The sequence below is a fragment of the Sturnira hondurensis genome, unplaced genomic scaffold, assembly GCF_014824575.4.
Source record: "Sturnira hondurensis isolate 20B ecotype Veracruz unplaced genomic scaffold, ASM1482457v3 Scaffold0014745, whole genome shotgun sequence".
Taxonomy (NCBI): Eukaryota; Metazoa; Chordata; class Mammalia; order Chiroptera; family Phyllostomidae; genus Sturnira; species Sturnira hondurensis.
Window position 1 is genome coordinate 598,927 of NW_028087376.1, and position 19,148 is coordinate 618,074.

Below are 19,148 nucleotides of genomic sequence, written 5' to 3' on the forward strand. Positions count from 1 at the left end.
TCGTTGGACTGCTATTCACTGGTGTTGGCTGAAGGCCACTCTTGATTCTCTGCCACATGAGTCTCTCCCCAGGACAGTTCGCTTTATTAGATCAAGAAAACCAGAAGAACCAAAGAAAGGGGTGCATGTAAGTTAGAAGTCAGTCTTTTGTAATCTAATCTGGGAAGTGGTACCTCATCGCCCTCACCACATTCTATTCATTGGAAGAAAGTCTCAAGGTCCAGGAGACCCTCAAGGACAGGAAATTACACAATGTGAATAGCAGGCAGTGTGGAGCACCATCGAGAGCCACCTTGGAGGCATGCTACCAAAGACATCTACTGAACAAAATTAAGAGATTTTTAGCATTGCTTCATCAAATATATTTTTGCATCATTTTTATCTCCTATCCTTCTGGGACTCCAATTTCTTGCCCATTAAATCATTGACATTTTTTCAAACATCACAAGGATTTTGTTAATTTTTTTCAATCTCTTTGTTGTTGTTCTTCAGGTTTAATAACTTCTATTGATCTGTCTTCAAGTTCCTTAAAGATTTCTTCTGTGAGCTCCTGAGTTGAAGTCCATCCAGTGAATTTTCCACTTCAGATGTACTTTCCTGTTCGAAAATCTACATTTGCTCCTTTGATATAGTCTGCATATATCTGCTTAGCTTACCCTCTGTTCACTTGTAATTATTTTTATCTAGATTCTGGGCATGTTTATAATAGCTGCTTTGAAGTTTTTGCCTGCTAATCAATCATGTCCTGGGGTCTGTTTCTAATAACTGCTTTTATTTTCTAGACTCTTAATCAACATTTATTCTTTTTTATATACAGTAATGGTTACCTTGTTCTGGACATTATGGATGATGCTGTAGAGACTCTAGATTCTGTTGCTGTTCTGAAGGGTTTTTGTTTTCACAGGCAGTTAAATCACAAACATATCACAACAAATCGTGGACACCAGTTTTAAAACTTCATTAGGGTGGGCCTATGTCAGTTTTACCCAGTTTTTAATCTCAGCCTTTGCTGTAAAGACATAGACCTTCTGTTACATGAAACCCAAGGGACTCCCAAAGCACACTCATCTCAATTAGGGAGACAAAGTCCAGAGACGCTGTGTCTCCTCTGCTGGTAGCTACTGAAATTTCTGTGTAGCTTGTTCTGTTTTTCCAGCTGCTTCTCTCTGCTTGGTTCTGAGAAATCACCTCTGTGCACGTGCAGTTCAGGGGTCAGCCAAGGATCTGAGGGGAGTTCATACGGAAGACTCCTCCCAGGAGGTTTTTTCCTTCCTGGGACTTCCATTCTCCCCTGAGTGCCTAGTCATTCTGCAGCCCCAGACCCTGTGCTCTGACTTCCCCGGTCCCAGCCCCCAGCTAGTGTTCTCTTTGGGTTCTAGCCACCCCATGTCATGTGGGCTGATTAGTTCCCTCAAAGGTAAGGCATATAAACAGATACCTCACCCACCTGAGTTTCTGCCGTCCACGGGCCAAAGGCTCCCAGCCCTAGCAGTTTCTACCTATATTTGGTTGTTCTCTACTTGCTTCAGGTAGTTGTTTTCATAAATAGTTGTTCTGGGTTATAAATGTTCTCAAGGAAACATTATTTATTTCTATGCAAGCTACATCACCATAAGTGAAAGTTAATATAAAAAGTTCCAAAATCTTACATTTGAAAATTATTTTTCATTAATAATAATGTTATAGAAGTGTTAAGAGAGTTACTGGTGCATAGATTAGGTTTTTTCTTCTGTTAAGCATTGCTCTGAATATTTTATCCACATCTTAATACACAATATTACTGTGTAAATGTTTTTTGTGAAGGTAGTGAGAAAAAAGAGAGCATAAATTTTTAAAAACTAGAGTTTGAGTAAGAAAGACAATACTCCTCACCCCAAACATGAAATAATAAAAGCACAACCATGACGCCACACAGATGCCTCACAGACATCTCCTTCTAGAGTGTTTCATAAGAACCCAGTTTCAGGTACAGCATAATCTTAAAGTTTGCCAAATAAATCAATGAAACACAAAATTCAAAATGTGAGCTTCATTAACAATGAACTGATGTCTGGATTTCATGTATATTCTATAACCAAACCAATAATATTTACAGTCTGATTGACTATTAATTTTTTAAAAATAATTTCTATGTGCAGACCCAGGTGCATAGTAATGTAGCGTGCACACAGTGTATTGAAGTGCGAAATGAAAACTTAAAAATATTTTTACTTCACAAACAAAATCAATGTACAACCCTCACTCTAGTAAAATTATAATAAATGTATTTTTAACTTTTCAAAGGAAAATACATTCTTAAGAGTTTTATTCTATTTAGAGAATATTTGAAGCTCAATTTTTAAATCCCTAAAATGTAACAGATTTCTCCTTTAAAATATGATAAACAATAGAACATGAATTCTTTGGGGCATGGTTTATCCTTTAAAGACATAAAAAAGCTACATGTTCATATGTGGGAAATTCTAAGATTACATTTTTCAAGGTTTTAGAAAAGCAGCTTATTGAGAAAATATGCTTTAGCAATTACTGGCTGTAAATATATTTTGAGAATAATGTAATGCTTAATTACACTTCCTTTCAAAGAGAATAATAATTGACTTACGATGAAAAGGAAACATGAAGCAGATGCCTCTTTCATCCCGTTACAAAAAAAAGTACGTGACTGAACAGTCCATTACAAAAAAAATGACATAAAAAGCCACTGATCTTAACATTTGGGATATAGACTGATGATAACACATTTCATCGAAACATACTTTCATCTCATTTTCTTCACTGTGCTAACTTGTTCCGTATCTACCTAGCTCTCTAATATGTTGAGTGATCCATTTAAATAAATGAACTTTGTTTTGCAAAAGAAAATCATATGGAAGTCACCATTCGTTCCGGTCGGCATTGCAGTTGCAGTTATACTGAGAATCCACGCAGTTCCCCTCCAGGCCACAGGCACATTTTTGAGGGTCAGGCAAAGAACCTCCCCAGTATGTTTGTGTTTCGTTGGTTCTTCCGACCCACCAGCTCAGAGGGGTTCCGTCTGAAAGACAAGTGCAAGAAACGTGGCATCTGCTCTATGCCCGTGGCCTTCCACCCCAGAACAATTCCCTTCCTTCCGAAATCGTTAAAAAGAATAAAAGGAAAAAGAGAAAGACTGATTAAATAGGCAAACTATTGTAATTGATGGCATTTTCTGAAGAAAGGTTTAAAAATATATATTTTATTATATAAACTTAAATGATTGATATATGTGTCTTTGGGTAGAAAAGACAGCAGCAATTCCTATTTAATTCAGGCATGGTAGTAAAAATGTATTGTTCACATATGTCATTTCTTTTGAGAATGATTTTTGAAACAAGTTAGCATAAAAATATAAACCAAAGTAATTAACATATATAATTTTGAGATCCTAAAATGGGAGTAAAAGACAGAAAACTGTACTTGAAAAATAATTAAATAAAAAAACATTATAGAATGTTATGTAAAATCAATGACTTATCTCAATGCCTGTATTGACTAAAATGCGGTAGCTGTCTATTAAACATTAGACATGGCACTTCTTTGCCATAATTTAAGATTTATTTGGAAATAGGGATTTTTTCCTTTATTTAATGGCTTGGCTATTTATTTGGAGACTACAGAATAATGCTGAAAGATCTTAATGCCTGAAGCAAACACCACATTCAAAAACAAACTTTCCCTTAACCAAACACATCGCTTCCTGTGAGGAATGTTCAACTACCAGCTCCCTCCTCAAAGTTCAAACTAAACATGAGGTCAAGGAACTGCAGCAAAGAATAGCCAGAACAGTTAGGGAGGATTTTGAGGAGAACAGGTAAGGCAGGCAGGCAACCTCTCACTTGAAGAGAGAGAGACAGAGAGAGAGACTGCAGTCACTGAAGAATCAGGGCAGGAGAACAGGAGATCAAATCAGTCAGCTGTTCAGAGGTGCTTGAGCATTTTTCTGTTGACTTTCAAATCTTTGAAGTTATCAGCCCCACTAAAAATCTAGGACTTTTACTAATTTCTCCCTTATTTACGAACACCAATGTTCATTGTAACTCACTGTAACATAGTTACATGGCAACTTCTCTCCCAGCATTACTATACGCATGAGACCAGCCATGCCATAAAATACGAGGCTTGTGTTATGCATAAAGATACTAATATCAAGAATCTTCATTTTTAAAACTGCATAATTAATTCATCAACAGAGGGTGAAACCTATTTGAAACATTTACCAGATATATTTCAATATACTGCTCAAAACATTATGTGTCCATAAGGAGAAAACAAATCATCATTGCTAAAGAGAAAATAGTATTTTTACCTCTAAGTGTCCCCTCTGCCCTATAAAGTAGAAACCACTGAATGTTTTAATGGTACCAAATACCTTTGGTTCCATCCAAGGCTTTTTATAAATGGTCCTAAAGAATTTAAGCATAAAAGTAATTAAGAAAACCATATGAAATTTTAAAAGTTAAAAATTAAAATTGTAAACTATCATCATCATGGGAGAACATTCCACTTTCCAGAGATAAAACCCCAGTGACTTCCGTGTTCACACTGATGGGCCTTCTGACTCGCTGAGTCAGCAGAGCCACAGCTGAAACATGTTTCCATACCCAGCCCCGCTCCGTTCACTCACAACCGTGGTACTCTTATCACTCAACTCAGCCACAGCCTCAAGATTGGAAACTGTGCCTTTAACTTCTTTGCCATCATCTTCTTTTTCTTCCCTACATGTTTCTTAATTCGACCTCAAATTCCAAATTACCCTCTCTCGTTTTAGTTTTTCCACCTCAAATCGATTCAACACGAATTCTAGGGTCATGGACCTGGGAAAATCTGTGCATGTCACAAGCACCATCCTCCCCTGTTCCAGTGTTCTAATGGTCACTGCTTTCTTGGGTGGGACTATCGGGCCTGGCTGAAACACTGGCCATGAGGTGGGTTCCTGCAACTCTGTGTCATCCCCTCCACTCTGGGTGCTGCTTGCTCATTAACCCCACGGGATTTTGTGTTCTGGTTCTTATAGAGTTTGACTCTTTTGTGATTTTAATAATTATCTTTCCTTCAATTAAGCTACCTAACTCATTTTGTTCCATAGCATTCATTTACCCTTCTGCAGATGTTCTCTTAGAATATACGTTCAAATTTGCTTATCTGTATTTTAGATTCCAAGATCAACATTTAGCAATGAGAAACAATCAGTTGCACATTAAACTGGTATGTTAACATAACTACAATGTGCGGGAAAGCTGGGAACAGGAGGAGCTCACTTCACACACTTGGTGTGTGTGTTATGTGCCTGATTATCGCCACGCCCCCGTGAGGCTGGTCCTGCTGGCCACATTTCAGAGAAGAGAAAGCAAAAACTAGAAAGATTCTGCTATCCAAGTTCTAACCTAATCAACGAGGGACCTGAAAGTTGAGCTTAGCTCTCTCCCTGTGCTCTTAGCACCCCAACTATCTGAAGGTGAGACCCAGGTGGGACTGAGGTTTCAAGGGCATGACATCTCAGCAGAGACCAGCAAGATGGAGTAAAAGACGACAGAAGAGCATTTCTTAAAAAGAGGAAGAGGAGGGAGGAAAAGGAGGAGGAAGGGGTGGAAGTCAGGCACAGGGTAGGGGGAAAAAACCTGGTGGTATTACGTGGGTGGAGAGTAAATAGGAATGGTGCTTAACTGGAAACAAAAGATTCAAACGTCACATCCAGAGTTCAGAGTTTTTCGGCATGACCCATGTGGCATATGACAACCACACATGAAACACGCTTCTAAAATTCTTGTTATTCTATCTAGAACTCTAACCTCTGTTATGAGAACAAATAAATAGGAGTTAACATCAAACAAGTAGCTTCACTGTGCTGATGTCTTAGAACTGTCTCTAACTTCTAAAGAATAATACACCTGCTGGAGTATTTCTGCTAGAAAACAGGGTTGGGAAGTGGCATGAAGGCTGCACAGGAGTGGGTCCAGAATGTGCAGTTCTGGTCCCTACAGAAGCATATGTAGTGGACAGACAGGAGACAGGAAGGCGCTGAAGCTTTTGGTTTTCTAAATAGTTTAATTACTTATTTTCAGAGAGAGGGAAAGGGAAGGAGAAAGAGAGGGAGAGAAACACCAGTGTATGGTTGCCTCTTGCACACCCCCTACTGGGAACCTGGCCCACAACCCAGGAATGTGTTGTGCCCTGACTGGGAATCAAACCAGCATCCTTTTGCTTCATAGGCCCACGCTCAATCTACTGAGCTTCCCCAGCCAGGGTGGCACTGAAGATTTTTAAATAGAAAACTGTTGTGATGGCAGCAGTGTTTCTTAAAGGTTATTTTATTTTTTGTAAAGATTAGGGTTTGGGATTACACACTGGATGGTTGGAAGGCATGGAAAGGAGCAAGCTGGGAGGCCAGCTAAAATCTCTTGCAGTCACTTAAAAAGGTCAAGAACTTGACTAAGGCAGAACTGGTAAGACCCAAGGTGTCCTCACATAACAAAATGTTCTAAAGGAGCAAACACAAAGCCAAAAACAGAATGTAGGAGCAGACTGGTCATTAAAAGTAAAATACAAGAAAGAGTTAAAGTGCTTTTCAGATTCCTACTTGAACTGCTAAATAAACTGGCTTTCTAACAGCCTATTTTAATTTTCAATTATACCCAGAGGCTCATTGTCAACAATTCTTGAAAAAGGGTCACACAGAATAGTCATTTTCAAAAAAACTTAAGTCACATTTTTATTACCTCTTTTCCACAGTAAAACAAACTATATGTGTCACTTGCCCTTTATAAGGTAAACACTGTGAATGCACCGAGTTTCAGAATGAAGCCCTTTTCTGTACAGTCTTAAGGCCAGGAAGGGACTCCGAGGGCAATCAAGGCTTTGAACAAAACTCAGTGTAAATTGACCTTGTTCTTTTCTTCAGGCAACAGCACCTCTGTGACTACCAGTCTGTGACGTATTTGCTAAATACATAAGGAGATACACCCTCTTCGGTTAAATGCCACCACCTTGGCAGAATTAAAAGTCCTTGAAGCTGGTTAAGGAAAGCACACTGGGCGATGTGTGTACAGGGACAGAAGATGTGGTTTACTCACCTTGATTATTTACAAGCCGTGACTTCTTACAGTAGTAGGTCAGCTCCTGCTCACAGTGCTCCGCACGGTTTATCGTGGCCTGGAGCTGCTCCAGGCTGGCCACGTACTCGAAAAACCCAGCATATGGGTTCTCCGGATGAGTATTTCTCACTCTTGTTAACTCGGAGCCATTGTGCCGGATGATGGTCCGTGCAGTTTCTTGGGTGCAGAAATGGGGGAAGAAAGAGAGGAGACCATCACTAGTCTGCAAAAGTTAAAATAAATAAAGAAAATCAAAATCACCTTTCATCTGAGTCAAACTTTTCTAGTCATAAACCTCTCTGAGAGGTAGAATCAACACAAAAGGACTCTTAAAATTTAATGTAAAAATATATGTATAAAATTTTTTTGAATTATAGTAAAGTGATTTTATTCCCTGAAATTTATATGACAGCCATACATTTGCTATGATTTTATTTTACTTTTTCATATAATTTAGCAAGATAATACTTATGGTAAAAAATATTAAGAAAATTGATTCTCAAATTTTTGTGGTATATGTCATCAAATCTTGTATTCAACTTTTTAAAAATACACCATCATACATCATTATTTTATTTGCCTTCAAGAAAGAAAAAATACTACCTATTATAATTGTAAAGCACTGTGGAGTATTGATGTGATACACCCTAAATTCAGAGACGTTACAATGCAAAAAAGGGGGGGGGCATCTTAGAATTTGCAAAATATTTTGAATTATATAATGTAAGCAATGGCAAAGTCTTGTAAAAAAGTCAAAATTTTATGGTTTATGGTATATCTCTCGTCAAATAATATTCAATTATGAGTATATGTCTTTTCTTTTTCTATCACATCTGAACGGGTCGTTTTGGTGTCACATGACCTCCATCAGTATGCAGTGCGACAGAAGTTACTCTTTGGAACGGAACACACCTGATCCACCACCAGCAACCCCACCAACAGAAAAAGTGCCAGAACCATCCCTACGAACACCTGAAAATGTCCGCAAACATTTCCACCCTAGTGATTACCACAAGCATTTAGATGAAATAAAAGTCCTACATTGTTTATAACAGAAGGTAGGCATAATGTATCAATCCTTCAACTTCTCCAGTAAGACTTCATATCATATTTACTGTGCTATATGCAAGCACAAGAACAGATTAATCAAAATTTTCTGATTTAACAGGTAGGAAACAGATTGCAAGTTGTCAAAACTCTGGTATGTATGTATTGTTAGGTCACATAACTCTCTGTACTTCAGAGAAACATTCCAAATTAGAGAAAAACAGTGGGTAGAATTCACCAACCCCCTCTTTTAGCTAACACATCCACGTGGTTCAACAAACAGACCACGACATGGAGGTACGCTCTGAGAAACTCCACTCTCAGCCCTCTCCTGGTCATCAGAAGTTTGAACAGCGAGGCCAGCTGCGTAAATGAGATCAGACACAAAGGCGGCCATATTGCCTTCTATGTGTGGATCATTATTCTTTTCGGAACCAACAGTTGTTATTTTTATTTCTGCCTCACTTCTCAGCTCAGTACAGAGCTTTATCAGTAAACTACTTTCCTTGAGAAGGACATGGTATCCTATATAGGATAATGAAGTCACTTAGGGGTGGTGAGCAAGCAGTACAGCGAGAACCCTTCAGGAGATCTTAGAGGCAGAAGTGCATAGGCCTGTGCCCTTTAGAAAGTCAGGGGAAATCCAAGCTTCCAAGTTTCCAAATTTGGAAAACAGTCACAGAACAGAGTAAACCACAGAGTAGGTCTAAAGTTCTCCAGTCTGACCTAGCTCAACCTCGACTGTTAGAAGTTTAAGATTATTAATGAGGCAAATCTGTTCACCTAGTCTCTGCTGGACTCTGCTTTTATTGTTCGGCAAAATGATTCATCTTTTCTTGTGGCAAATCAAAGGCATGCATGAAGAAGTTCAACTCCGGCTGAGCAGCTGCCAAAAGGGCAGGACAATAAACCTGCTAGGAACCTTTGTCTCTCTGCCTTTGGGTCTGCTCTGAGAAGCACTTCCCCACAGTCTAGTGTGCGCTGGGTCACAACGAACCTGGGCTCAAAAGGTCTTCGAAGTTGCTGTAAGAGACTCAAGGCCACAGTGCATGACAGCCATTAAAGGGAAGCTTGTGTCAAAGTTCCCTTTTGAAATTCTGAAATTTCAATATTATGATCATTCCGGTAAGAGATTTTATTTTCTAATAAAAAGTGCTGCCAAGTAGGCAGTGAACCAGATGCCGTGCTTATTAGACCATCCAGGTTCCCAGCGTGAGGCAGAGACAATGAATCCACCACCGTGGATTCTGAGCAACGGAAACCGGGGCCCCGCAGCCGTGTTCCCATCCTACAGCACAATTTACAATTCAGTCTTTTGTGACTTATTTTGGTGGTCTCTCCTGTGCATCTGGAAGCTCTAAGAGAAGACTGCTAGCTTCTGATTTGCTACCCACAGTATCTCCAGCACATGGCCCAGTGCCTTGGCACAACACGCAGAAGAAGACATTGAGGAAATGAGGAGATAAACGAATGAATAAAACATTGCATTGCCCAGACTAGAACACAACCTTCTAGGTGATCTGACTCTGAGACTTTCATCGCTGTCTAGCGGTTTCATAAGTGTAAACTGTAGATAGCTGAGCACTGCAAAATGAGGTTAAGTCTGAAGTTGTAAAAAGTGTCAGATGTTATTATCCTCCTCACTGGTTATCCTGCTCCATATACACACTGTATCTACATTCCTATACCTAGATATGCGGATACAGACATCGGTGATAAAGATACAGGTATATTAGCAGCCCAGGAGATCTCTGGACCAGGGACCTTCCACTCCTGGAGCCTTAGCAGCAACCATCCCCAACACCCCATTTTTCCATGGGCCCATAAAAATGAGTGCCAGAGGCCCCTGCATGTGCTAGAGTTGTACCACAAGTGAGGAACCCCAAAATCATGAGACATGGAGCTTGTAGAAGATGGCTGGCACCTCCTCTCTCCGCCATAAAATGAGAAAGAAGAGAGGACACAAATCCTTATGTTTTTATCACTCTTAGAATGTAAGCGAACACTGCTCAGGGAGATAAGCTTTTAATTCCCTCCAGAGAAATTCACTATCTCTTACTTCTAAGACATATTAACATTTAATTATCCTTTAACCCAGGCTTCCAGGTTTCTTTTCCTTAGAAAGCAAGTTTCCTCGCAACAAATAATTCTTGTCTACAGACAAGGAAATTGTACCTGGTAGAGGTTCAGCGGACTCCCCCTCCACTCCGGCAACAGCCAGTTTGGTCTCCACCTGCACCTCACACTCCTGCGTGCATCTGTTCCATGGGGCCCCCTTGAACAGGTCATCTCACCGCTTTCCTCATCGCTGACGTGTTACAGAAAACCTCCAAAGTGTGTTTTTTAGCTTTTCTTTTTATGTCTTTGTGAGAGCCATGATTGCATTTTGGTGTAAATGACCCTCATGCAAAGAGAGTTGTTGAGGTAAGGAGACATGGGGAAATGAGTAAGAAGTGAGAGCTGAACTAGGCAGAAAACCTATTCACATTGATAAATACACTAAATAATACTGAAAGGCAGTTTGGGCCTCCTGATGTTTCTCCCTGAGGATATTTCCAATAATATCAATTGTATGTAAAGCAACTGAATAATTAAGAACTTGATTTATCTTAGACTGAGTGCTGTTTTCAACGTGATGGCCATGTGGAGGGGAAAACATGTTGCCTAAGCAACACAGCTGTCGAGCCCGTGTCCTTTCCTGCTCAACACTGAGGGTGACAGGTGCGGCACAGCCTGTGAGAGCAGGTAGGAAGTGCAGCCTCAAGGAAAACCGGTGAGATGTAAGGAAAGGACATTCTGGAGCAAAGATGTCAGCAAGGCTGCATTTGAATAACGATGGTTAGTCATTAACTCTCGTGGCTGTTAAGAAGGCCTTATGATTGAAATCCCTAAAGTAAAAATAATTTCATTTTAAGTCTTGCACTCTCCAGCCTGCCCACTGAGTGGTCTCGGGAGCCTGCAGCTCAGCATCACACAGGGGCTCGTGAGTGGAGTGGAGCCCCAGGCCTGGGTCCCAAAACCTGCTGACTCGGGGGAAGGGTGACTGGAAGTCACCAAAGCATCATTTTCACAAAAGTGTGAAGCCACTGCTCCAACTTTCACACCCCCACCCCCACTGAAACAATCATCTTTATGCAATGTTTGATCATGGGAAACTTCCTGACTCTAAAACGCTGTCATTACAGGAAAATCAGTGGCTTATTGGTGCATGCCTACATTTCAATAGCAACAGACACTTGCATTCATATTATCCTGACTAATTATTTGAAAATTACAGTTAGAACACTCATTTTGGAAATAATTTTCCATTTTTAACATAATTTAGAAAAATGTCCATCCAAAAGATGTTTCCTTTGTGTTTTTCCGGTTGTAATGGTTAAAGGTATTTAAATATGTGTGAGATCACAAGAAGTGAGCGACCAGAGGAGGTTTGGCACCCAGCTATTCCGCCACCATGACCCCTCCAGTCTCCCAAACTGCGGGAAATAACTTTCTGTTGTTTATGAACTACCCAGTCTGGGGTTTCGTGGCAGCAGCCAGGAGCAGCGGCGGGCAGTGTCGTCCATGGTTGCTGAAGTAAACAGAAGCCACCTGACCGCATTATAAGAAAACATCTCTAGACACACTCTGCAGGAATTTCTCCCCAAATCTGCTTTTCCCAGGTTTTACCTCCACCTGAAGCTTTTGTTTTATTTTTTATAGGTCATTTTGTATTATATTTTTTCCATGGCCATCTGTCTACCTTATGCCCCTTCCACCTTCGCCTGCCTCCCTCCCGCCCCAATCACCACACTGTTGCCTGTGTCCATGAGTTCTTTTCTTTTTGGCTTGATCCCTCCACTCCCCAACCCTCCTACCGCCAGGCTGTCAGCCTGATCTCCATCTCTGAGTCTGTCCCCATTTTCCTTGTTTCTTCAGTTTTTTCATTGGATTCTACATATGAGTGAAACCATATGGTATTTGTCTCTCTCTGACTGGCTTATTTCACTTAGCATAATGTTCTCCAGGTCCATCCATACTGCTGCAAAGGGTAAAATTTTCTTCTTTTTGGGGGCCAAGTAGTATTCCATTGCATAAATGATAACTATTTTATCCACTCGTCTACTGACGGACACTTGAGCTGCTTCCAAACCTGTATGCAATGCTGTAATGAACATAGAAATGTATATATTCTTTTGAATTAGTGTTTCATGTTTCTTCAGATAAATTTCCAGAAGTGAAATCTGGATCATAAGGCAGATCCATTTTCAATTTTTTGAGGTATCTCCATACTGCTTTCCACAGTGGCTGCACCAATATGCATTCCTACCAATAGCGCAAAAGGTTCCCCTTTCTCCACCTCCTCACCAGCACTTGTTTCTTAATTTACTGATGATGGCCATTCTGAAAGGTGTGAGATAGTATCTCATTGTGGTTTTAATTTGCATTTCTCTGATGATTAGTGATATTCAGCATCCGTTCATATGTCTATTGTCCTCCTTGGAGAAGTGTCTATTCAGATCCTTCGCCCATTTTTTTAATTGCATTGTTTGTTTTTTTGGTGTTGAGTTAGTATTACACATTAACACAAAGAAACTGTGGCTCCCGTATTCAACCGCCTTCTCAGTAGCTTATCTGAATGTCACCTCAAACTCAAAACATGTAGAATTGATCTCCCTCCTTAAACCTTTCTTTTTTAAATATATTTTATTGATTATGCCATTACACTTGTCCCATTCCCCCCTTTCACTCCCCTCCACCCTGCACATCCCTCCCCCACCATCCCCCCACTTTCATTCATGTCCATGTGTCACAAGTTCTTTAGATTCTGTATTTCCCATAGTATTCCTGCCCTCCCCTGTCTATTTTCTACCTGCTGTCTATGCTACTTATTCTCTGTACCTTCTCCCTCCTTCTCCTCTTCCCACTCCCCTGTTACTAACCTTCCATGTGATCTCCATTTCTATTGTTCCACTCCCGATCTAGCTGTCCTCTTGGTTTGCTTTTGTTTTAGGTGTGGTTGTTTAACTGTGGTTGTTAATAGCTGTCCTTTCACTGTTCATATTTTTTATCTTCTTTTTCTTAGATAAGTCCCTTTAACATTTCAAATAATAAGGGCTTAGTTAAAGGTGAACTCCTTGACCTTATCTGAGAAGCACTTTATCTGCCCTTCCATTCTAAATGAAAGCTTTGTAGGATAGAGCAATCTTGGATGTAGGTCTTTGGATTGCATGACTTGGAATACTTCTTTCCAGCCCCTTCTTGCCTGTAAAGTCTCTTTTGAGAAATCTGCTGATAGTCTGATGGGAACTCCTTTACCACATCTCAAATAATGGCAGCTCGACCACTTCAGTTGCCCAAGACAAAAATGTGTTATTTGGGGCTCCTTTTGTCTTCTCACACTTTCCATGCATTCAAAGAGAAAACCATACCTCCTTCCCTTATCTGCATTGCTGTTACCCCATGCAAGCCACCACCACCTGCCCACACCTGGATTCCTACATTTCTTTAACTGGTCTCCAAACAGGTTTCCCAATTCTTTTGATAGATAGATAGACAGATACAGATAGACAGATAGATAGATAGATAGATAGATAATAGATAGATAAATAGATAGATACTGACCTATATAGATATAAATAGATACACAGGGGTGGGAAAAATAGGTTTATAATTGTTTGTAGGGAAAATGATGCAATAGTTAATAAATAATAATACAAGAATAAGCTCTGTTTCATGTACTTACAACTGTAAACCTACTTCTGCCCATCCCTGTATATATTTTATACTGTGTGCATGCACCCACAATATATACATGGTTTCCTGACTTTCTTCTACCCCTGCTCCTGAGTAGGATTTCCAACAGCACAGGAGCAATCATGACCCTATTAGAGGAAAGAAGGTTGCATCCACCATTGTTTAAAATGCTCCAATGTCTTCTCATCTCATTCAGAGTAAAACCAGAGACCTTACAACACTGTTTTGTGGATGTAGTGATTCTTGCCTTCCTGCTCCCACCCTAGTTGACTCTCCTACTCCTCAACTGCTCTCCACACACCAGCCACATGCCAGCCACACCGGATGTGCTGCTGGGTTGGAACACACTTGGTAAGTTCACCTACCTCTCTCAGGACTCAGCAGTTCTATCTCCTCTGCCTGGGAGGCCCTTTCCCCAGATACTCACTGCCTGATTGTAAGTAGTAAATCCACCTCTCCAGCACCTTCAATCTAACGTTTGCTTTTTCTGACTTCCCGACAGAGCATAACCACTGTAAACTTTCTGAAGTGATGGAATAGGTGGCTATTGAGCAGTTAAAATGTGACCAGTGAGACTAAGGAACTGACATTTAATATAATTTTATTTTAATGAATTAATTTACATTCGTAAAATTTATTTCAGTTCACTCAGTTCATTAATTTCAATTAGGTTTGAATCTAAATAGGCACTTATTTACTAATGGCTACTATATTGGATGGCACACTTCATCTAGATTCCATTTCTTTGCACTTGATGATGGAATCAAGATTTCCTTTTTACAACATTTATACACAACTTCCCTCAGCACCACTGCTTGCAAAGGAAGCTTGATTCCCTCTATTTTGTTTCATTGGCCTGTTTATCCCTGCGCCAATCACACACTGCTTTACTTAGCCCATCAGTATAATGTCTTTCCATCTGGTGGCATTGAGTCCTTCAATTCTTCAAGATAAACTTGGTTCTTCTGTTCCTTCAAATCTGCTGATAAATTTTAGAAGCTGCTCGTTTGCTTTCACCTAAACAATTACACCAACCAGCAGACAAACACCCCATTGGAATTTTAATGTAGGTTTGCACTGAATCAATGACTACTTGGGAAAAAATGATATTTATACCATATTGAGTTCTCTAATCAATGAAAATTTGATATATATATTTCTCCATTTACTTTGGATGTTAGTTTATCTCAAGGTCATCTTAACTTATCTAAGTAGAAGCCTTGCACACCTTTCACTAGATTTATTACCATGTATTCAAGATTTTTGATGCTAAAATAAAATCTAAAATTTCATTTTCTAATTGCTTATTGCTGATGTGCAGAAATCAATTAATTTTCATTTCAACTGACATCCAGCAATCATCCTAAATTTTACTAGTTCATCTGTAAATTGTTTAGAATATTCTCAATATATAACCTGGCCACCTGCAAATAATGAGAACCTTAGTTCTTTCGTTCCAGCCCTTACACCGTCCATTCATTTCTCCTGCTTTACTGCACTGGCTAGGATGTCCACAGCAGCAGGGGACGGCGTGATAATGGCAGGAGTCCTTGTGGTAACGCTGGAAACAGGGTATAGCTTCCAATGTTTTGCCATAAACTGTGTTACAGGCTGTGGGGTTTTTTGTGGCTACTCTTTAACAAATTAAGAAAATTTCCTTCTATTTGTAATATACTGATTCTTTTTATTTTCTTTTTTTCACAAACAAATGTTGAATTTAATCAAACATATTCTCCACGACTGTTAATTCATATTTAAGTATATGCAAATAAAGAATTCAAGAAGCAACTTCATATTCACAAAGACTTTTACATGCATCCATCTCAAAGAATGAAGTCTATCCTTTTTGTTTTGGGACTTAATGAGATACATTTACTATTAGATGTTCTATGCTCATACCACACATATAGAAAATAATGACAACATTTTAAATCATTATCACTAAAATAACTTTAAGGATTTATGTTAGTTCTACTGAACAACATATATTTTAATCAAATTGCAAATTTGATTAAAATTTGCAATTTGCTTCATTTTAACTTTTGCTTCACTTTAATTCCATGTTTAAAGCACTCTTGCCAACATCACCATTAAATGAAAGTTCACTAACTCACCGGTCATGTTGCAGTACAGAAGGAATGGCTCCAGGGGCCCACTTCCGTCCGAGTCTACGTAGTAGAACCCTGACGCATTTCCTCTGTGCTTATAGGCTTCGCACGACTGCTCGTAGACAGCTGTAAAATAGTGGATCATCGTGAATGGAAGAGCACAAAGGGAATTCCCACAATTTTAGTTTGGAAACAAAATACTCCAAGTTTTAAACTTGGAGTGTTGACCAGAAGGAAAGGGAAATGTACTTTAAAATAAAGCTATCCTTTTCTTAAAAACCTGATATGGATGAAAGCAGATTAGATAGAAAAAAGGAAGGATGAGGCTGTGTTTTATGCTATTATATTTTTATCACTGAAGGAGTATGAGAATGTTTAGCCAAAATGAAAATTTAGTTTATTTTTACATTAGGGAGAAACAACAAAAGAGAAGGCAGTAGTCTTAAATGGTACAACACTTAACGTATCATTTCGGGCATCCACCCAATGGACCACTCAGCACCCGCAGTAACAGTTGTGCTGACAACCTGAAGCACAACGGCCCAGTCCAGACAACCCACTGGCAGCCAATAATAGGCAGTAGAAAAGTCATAAACAATGTTGTAAGCATTCTCCTTTCTCACATATGATTGTCTATAAATGAAATCCTTTTCTACACAAGAAATATAATTTATAAAGTTGATCATTAATTTAAAAAGTAATTTTTAAAAGAAACTTTCTATAATATTCTATAACAAGAATTTAGGATAATTAAAATTCAAAGCAGGAGAAATATTTATATGAAATATTCGCCCAAGAGGACTCAATGTGATTTGATCCATAATTTGGATGTTTTTCAGTACAAAATTATATATTTTTCATGCACAAGTTTTGACATTAACACCTATGTATGATGCACAATCTCACTGAATACTTGGCCAAATGTACTGATAATTTCTATCAAGCTTCTTATTCTGTGAAACGAGAAGTAAATCATCCCTAAATGTCCTCCCCTGATTTATTCTAAATTTTTGAAAATTAGGTTAGAGTTTTAGAAAATACGAAATAATGTAACTGATTTGCTCAGTGCTACAAAATTTCAGATCATGCAAAATTACTTTTCCACTCCTCCACAGGCTGATGGTTTTATTTTTTCCTATTACATATGACACAGATGGAAATATACAGAGGGATTGCTTTCCAGTCACGTCTGTACTTTGTGCAGTGAAGTGGGCATGTAAAAATGGTTAATTTCTATTCATCTATATGCACACACCTATGTTCCCAAATTCCTTGAAAGATGTTGGCAGCATCTATACATAGCTTGGGAGTGAAGATGGATATTAGAAAGCTCACATAATTGGATAAGGGTAATTGAGAGTACACTTTTACTCCATGTGTATTGCTTGACATTTTATAATGTGACTGTTCAACATATTATTTTTAATAAGAATTTTTTAAAGCCCCTTCCCCTGCCCCTCCCTCTAACTCATGCTAAAGATAGTGCGGGCTTCACAATAACTAGTAAGTAACTTGTCATCCTGGCCCCATTTCTCACAATAGTTATTGGCAAAAACCCTTCAGCTTCCTTAGACTACCTGTTCCAGAATCTAATAAACTAACTCAAAGATGAGGTCAAACTGTGGGCCACAGATGAAAATATCTTATTTATTCATCATCTGGGGTTTTTCCTCAGAGCTTTTGGGTTTATATTTAAAATCAGTAATTGAGAACAATTAAAGACAATCAGTCAATCAAAATACATTCACCAAGCTTTCTGTTTCGAGTTAGTTGCTACCATGGAATGATGACAATTAAAATACACTGTCTCTCCACCAGCTGGGTGACTTGGGTCACGTATCTTGGCCTCTGATGACAGTGAGGCCAAGATACGTGATATCGCCTGGGCCCAAGATATCGCCTGGGCCTCTGTTTCTGTGATTTCAGAAACAGCAAACCTTCTCCATGATCTTAGGAGGCGATACAGAAGTTGATGCCCAGGAATGACTCAGGCTGCAGCCCCAAACAAGATTTCTCAGAGTCCCCTGCGGAACCCCAATGGCCAAAAGCTCGGGATTCCAAAGGATTCCAATCTCAAGCCTGGCCGGGGCATGAAGCAGTGTGCAGTGAAGAGGGTGAGGTTGATGACACTAAGTAATGCCCTCGGGGAGCACGTCCTATGCACCAAACAGCCAGAGAGCGAGTGGCATGAGTCTCACTCACACACACACACACACACACACACACACACACACGCACACATGCACACACGCACACATGCGCGCCCATCACAATAACTGCATGGCTCCTGATACCGGAAAGGAGAGCTGGCTGCAACCCACGCCCTGGGGTGGAATGGCAAGTGCTCACGTCCTCCCTGTGGCTCAGCTACTTCAGAAGCCTCAGGTTAGTGGACTCATCTCTCTCTGTCGCCTCATGAGTAGGTGAGGGATAATAAGAGTACCCAGCAACTAAGTTGGTGACCAGAACTAAAGGATTCTGGACTATCAGAAATCAATTGGATCATATGGTATTTGTCTTTCATGATCTCACCTATAAGTAGAACCTACTCAACAAAACAAGCAAGCGAGCAAAACAGAACCAGAAACACTGAAATAAAGAGCAAACTGACAGTGATCAGAGGGGCGGGGGGGTGGGTACAATGGGGAAAAATAGGGGAAGCGCCATCACAGAACATGTGTAAAGGACCCACGGACAAAGCCAAAGAGGGTAGGTTCGAGGGTGGGAGGCGGGGATGGGTGGGGAAGGAGGGCTGTGGTGGGGTGAGACCGGAGATAGCTTTACTTGAACAACAATAAAAAGAAGAAATCAGCTGGATGTGTAAAGTTCAGGGGTGTGCATTCTAATCTGTGGTTGCACACACACAGCCATATATTCACACACAGCAAAGACAGGGACAGGGAACAAGAAAACAGGAGAGGGGCTGGGAGTAGCAGGTGTAACGAGCTTACAGTTGTGGCAGGTGGCGCCGCTGTAGCCAGTGTCCGCACAGTTGCAGTGGAAGGAGCTCCAGGACTGGGAGCATTCGCCACCGTGCTCACAGTAGTTGGGCAAACACCTGAAAGAAGGTACAGGCACATACATCACTGTCTTTCACTTTGAGATACAAAGTATTGATCATTTGTCCATGGTCATGTGCAAGAGGAAT

The 19,148-nt window shown here is 39.9% G+C and overlaps 1 protein-coding gene across 1 annotated transcript in view; it reads right to left on the reverse strand.

The window, feature by feature from the left end:
- Window positions 1-19,148, reverse strand: part of CNTNAP4 (contactin associated protein family member 4) — a 252,791-nt gene that overhangs the window by 51,190 nt on the left and 182,453 nt on the right. The window contains exons 11-14 of the mRNA XM_037063587.1: window positions 18,952-19,058; window positions 16,007-16,126; window positions 7,089-7,286; window positions 2,878-3,034 (exon numbers count right to left, since the gene is read on the reverse strand). Of these exons, the coding sequence (XP_036919482.1) occupies window positions 2,878-3,034; window positions 7,089-7,286; window positions 16,007-16,126; window positions 18,952-19,058 (582 nt within the window). The remainder of the gene's footprint in view (window positions 1-2,877; window positions 3,035-7,088; window positions 7,287-16,006; window positions 16,127-18,951; window positions 19,059-19,148) is intronic.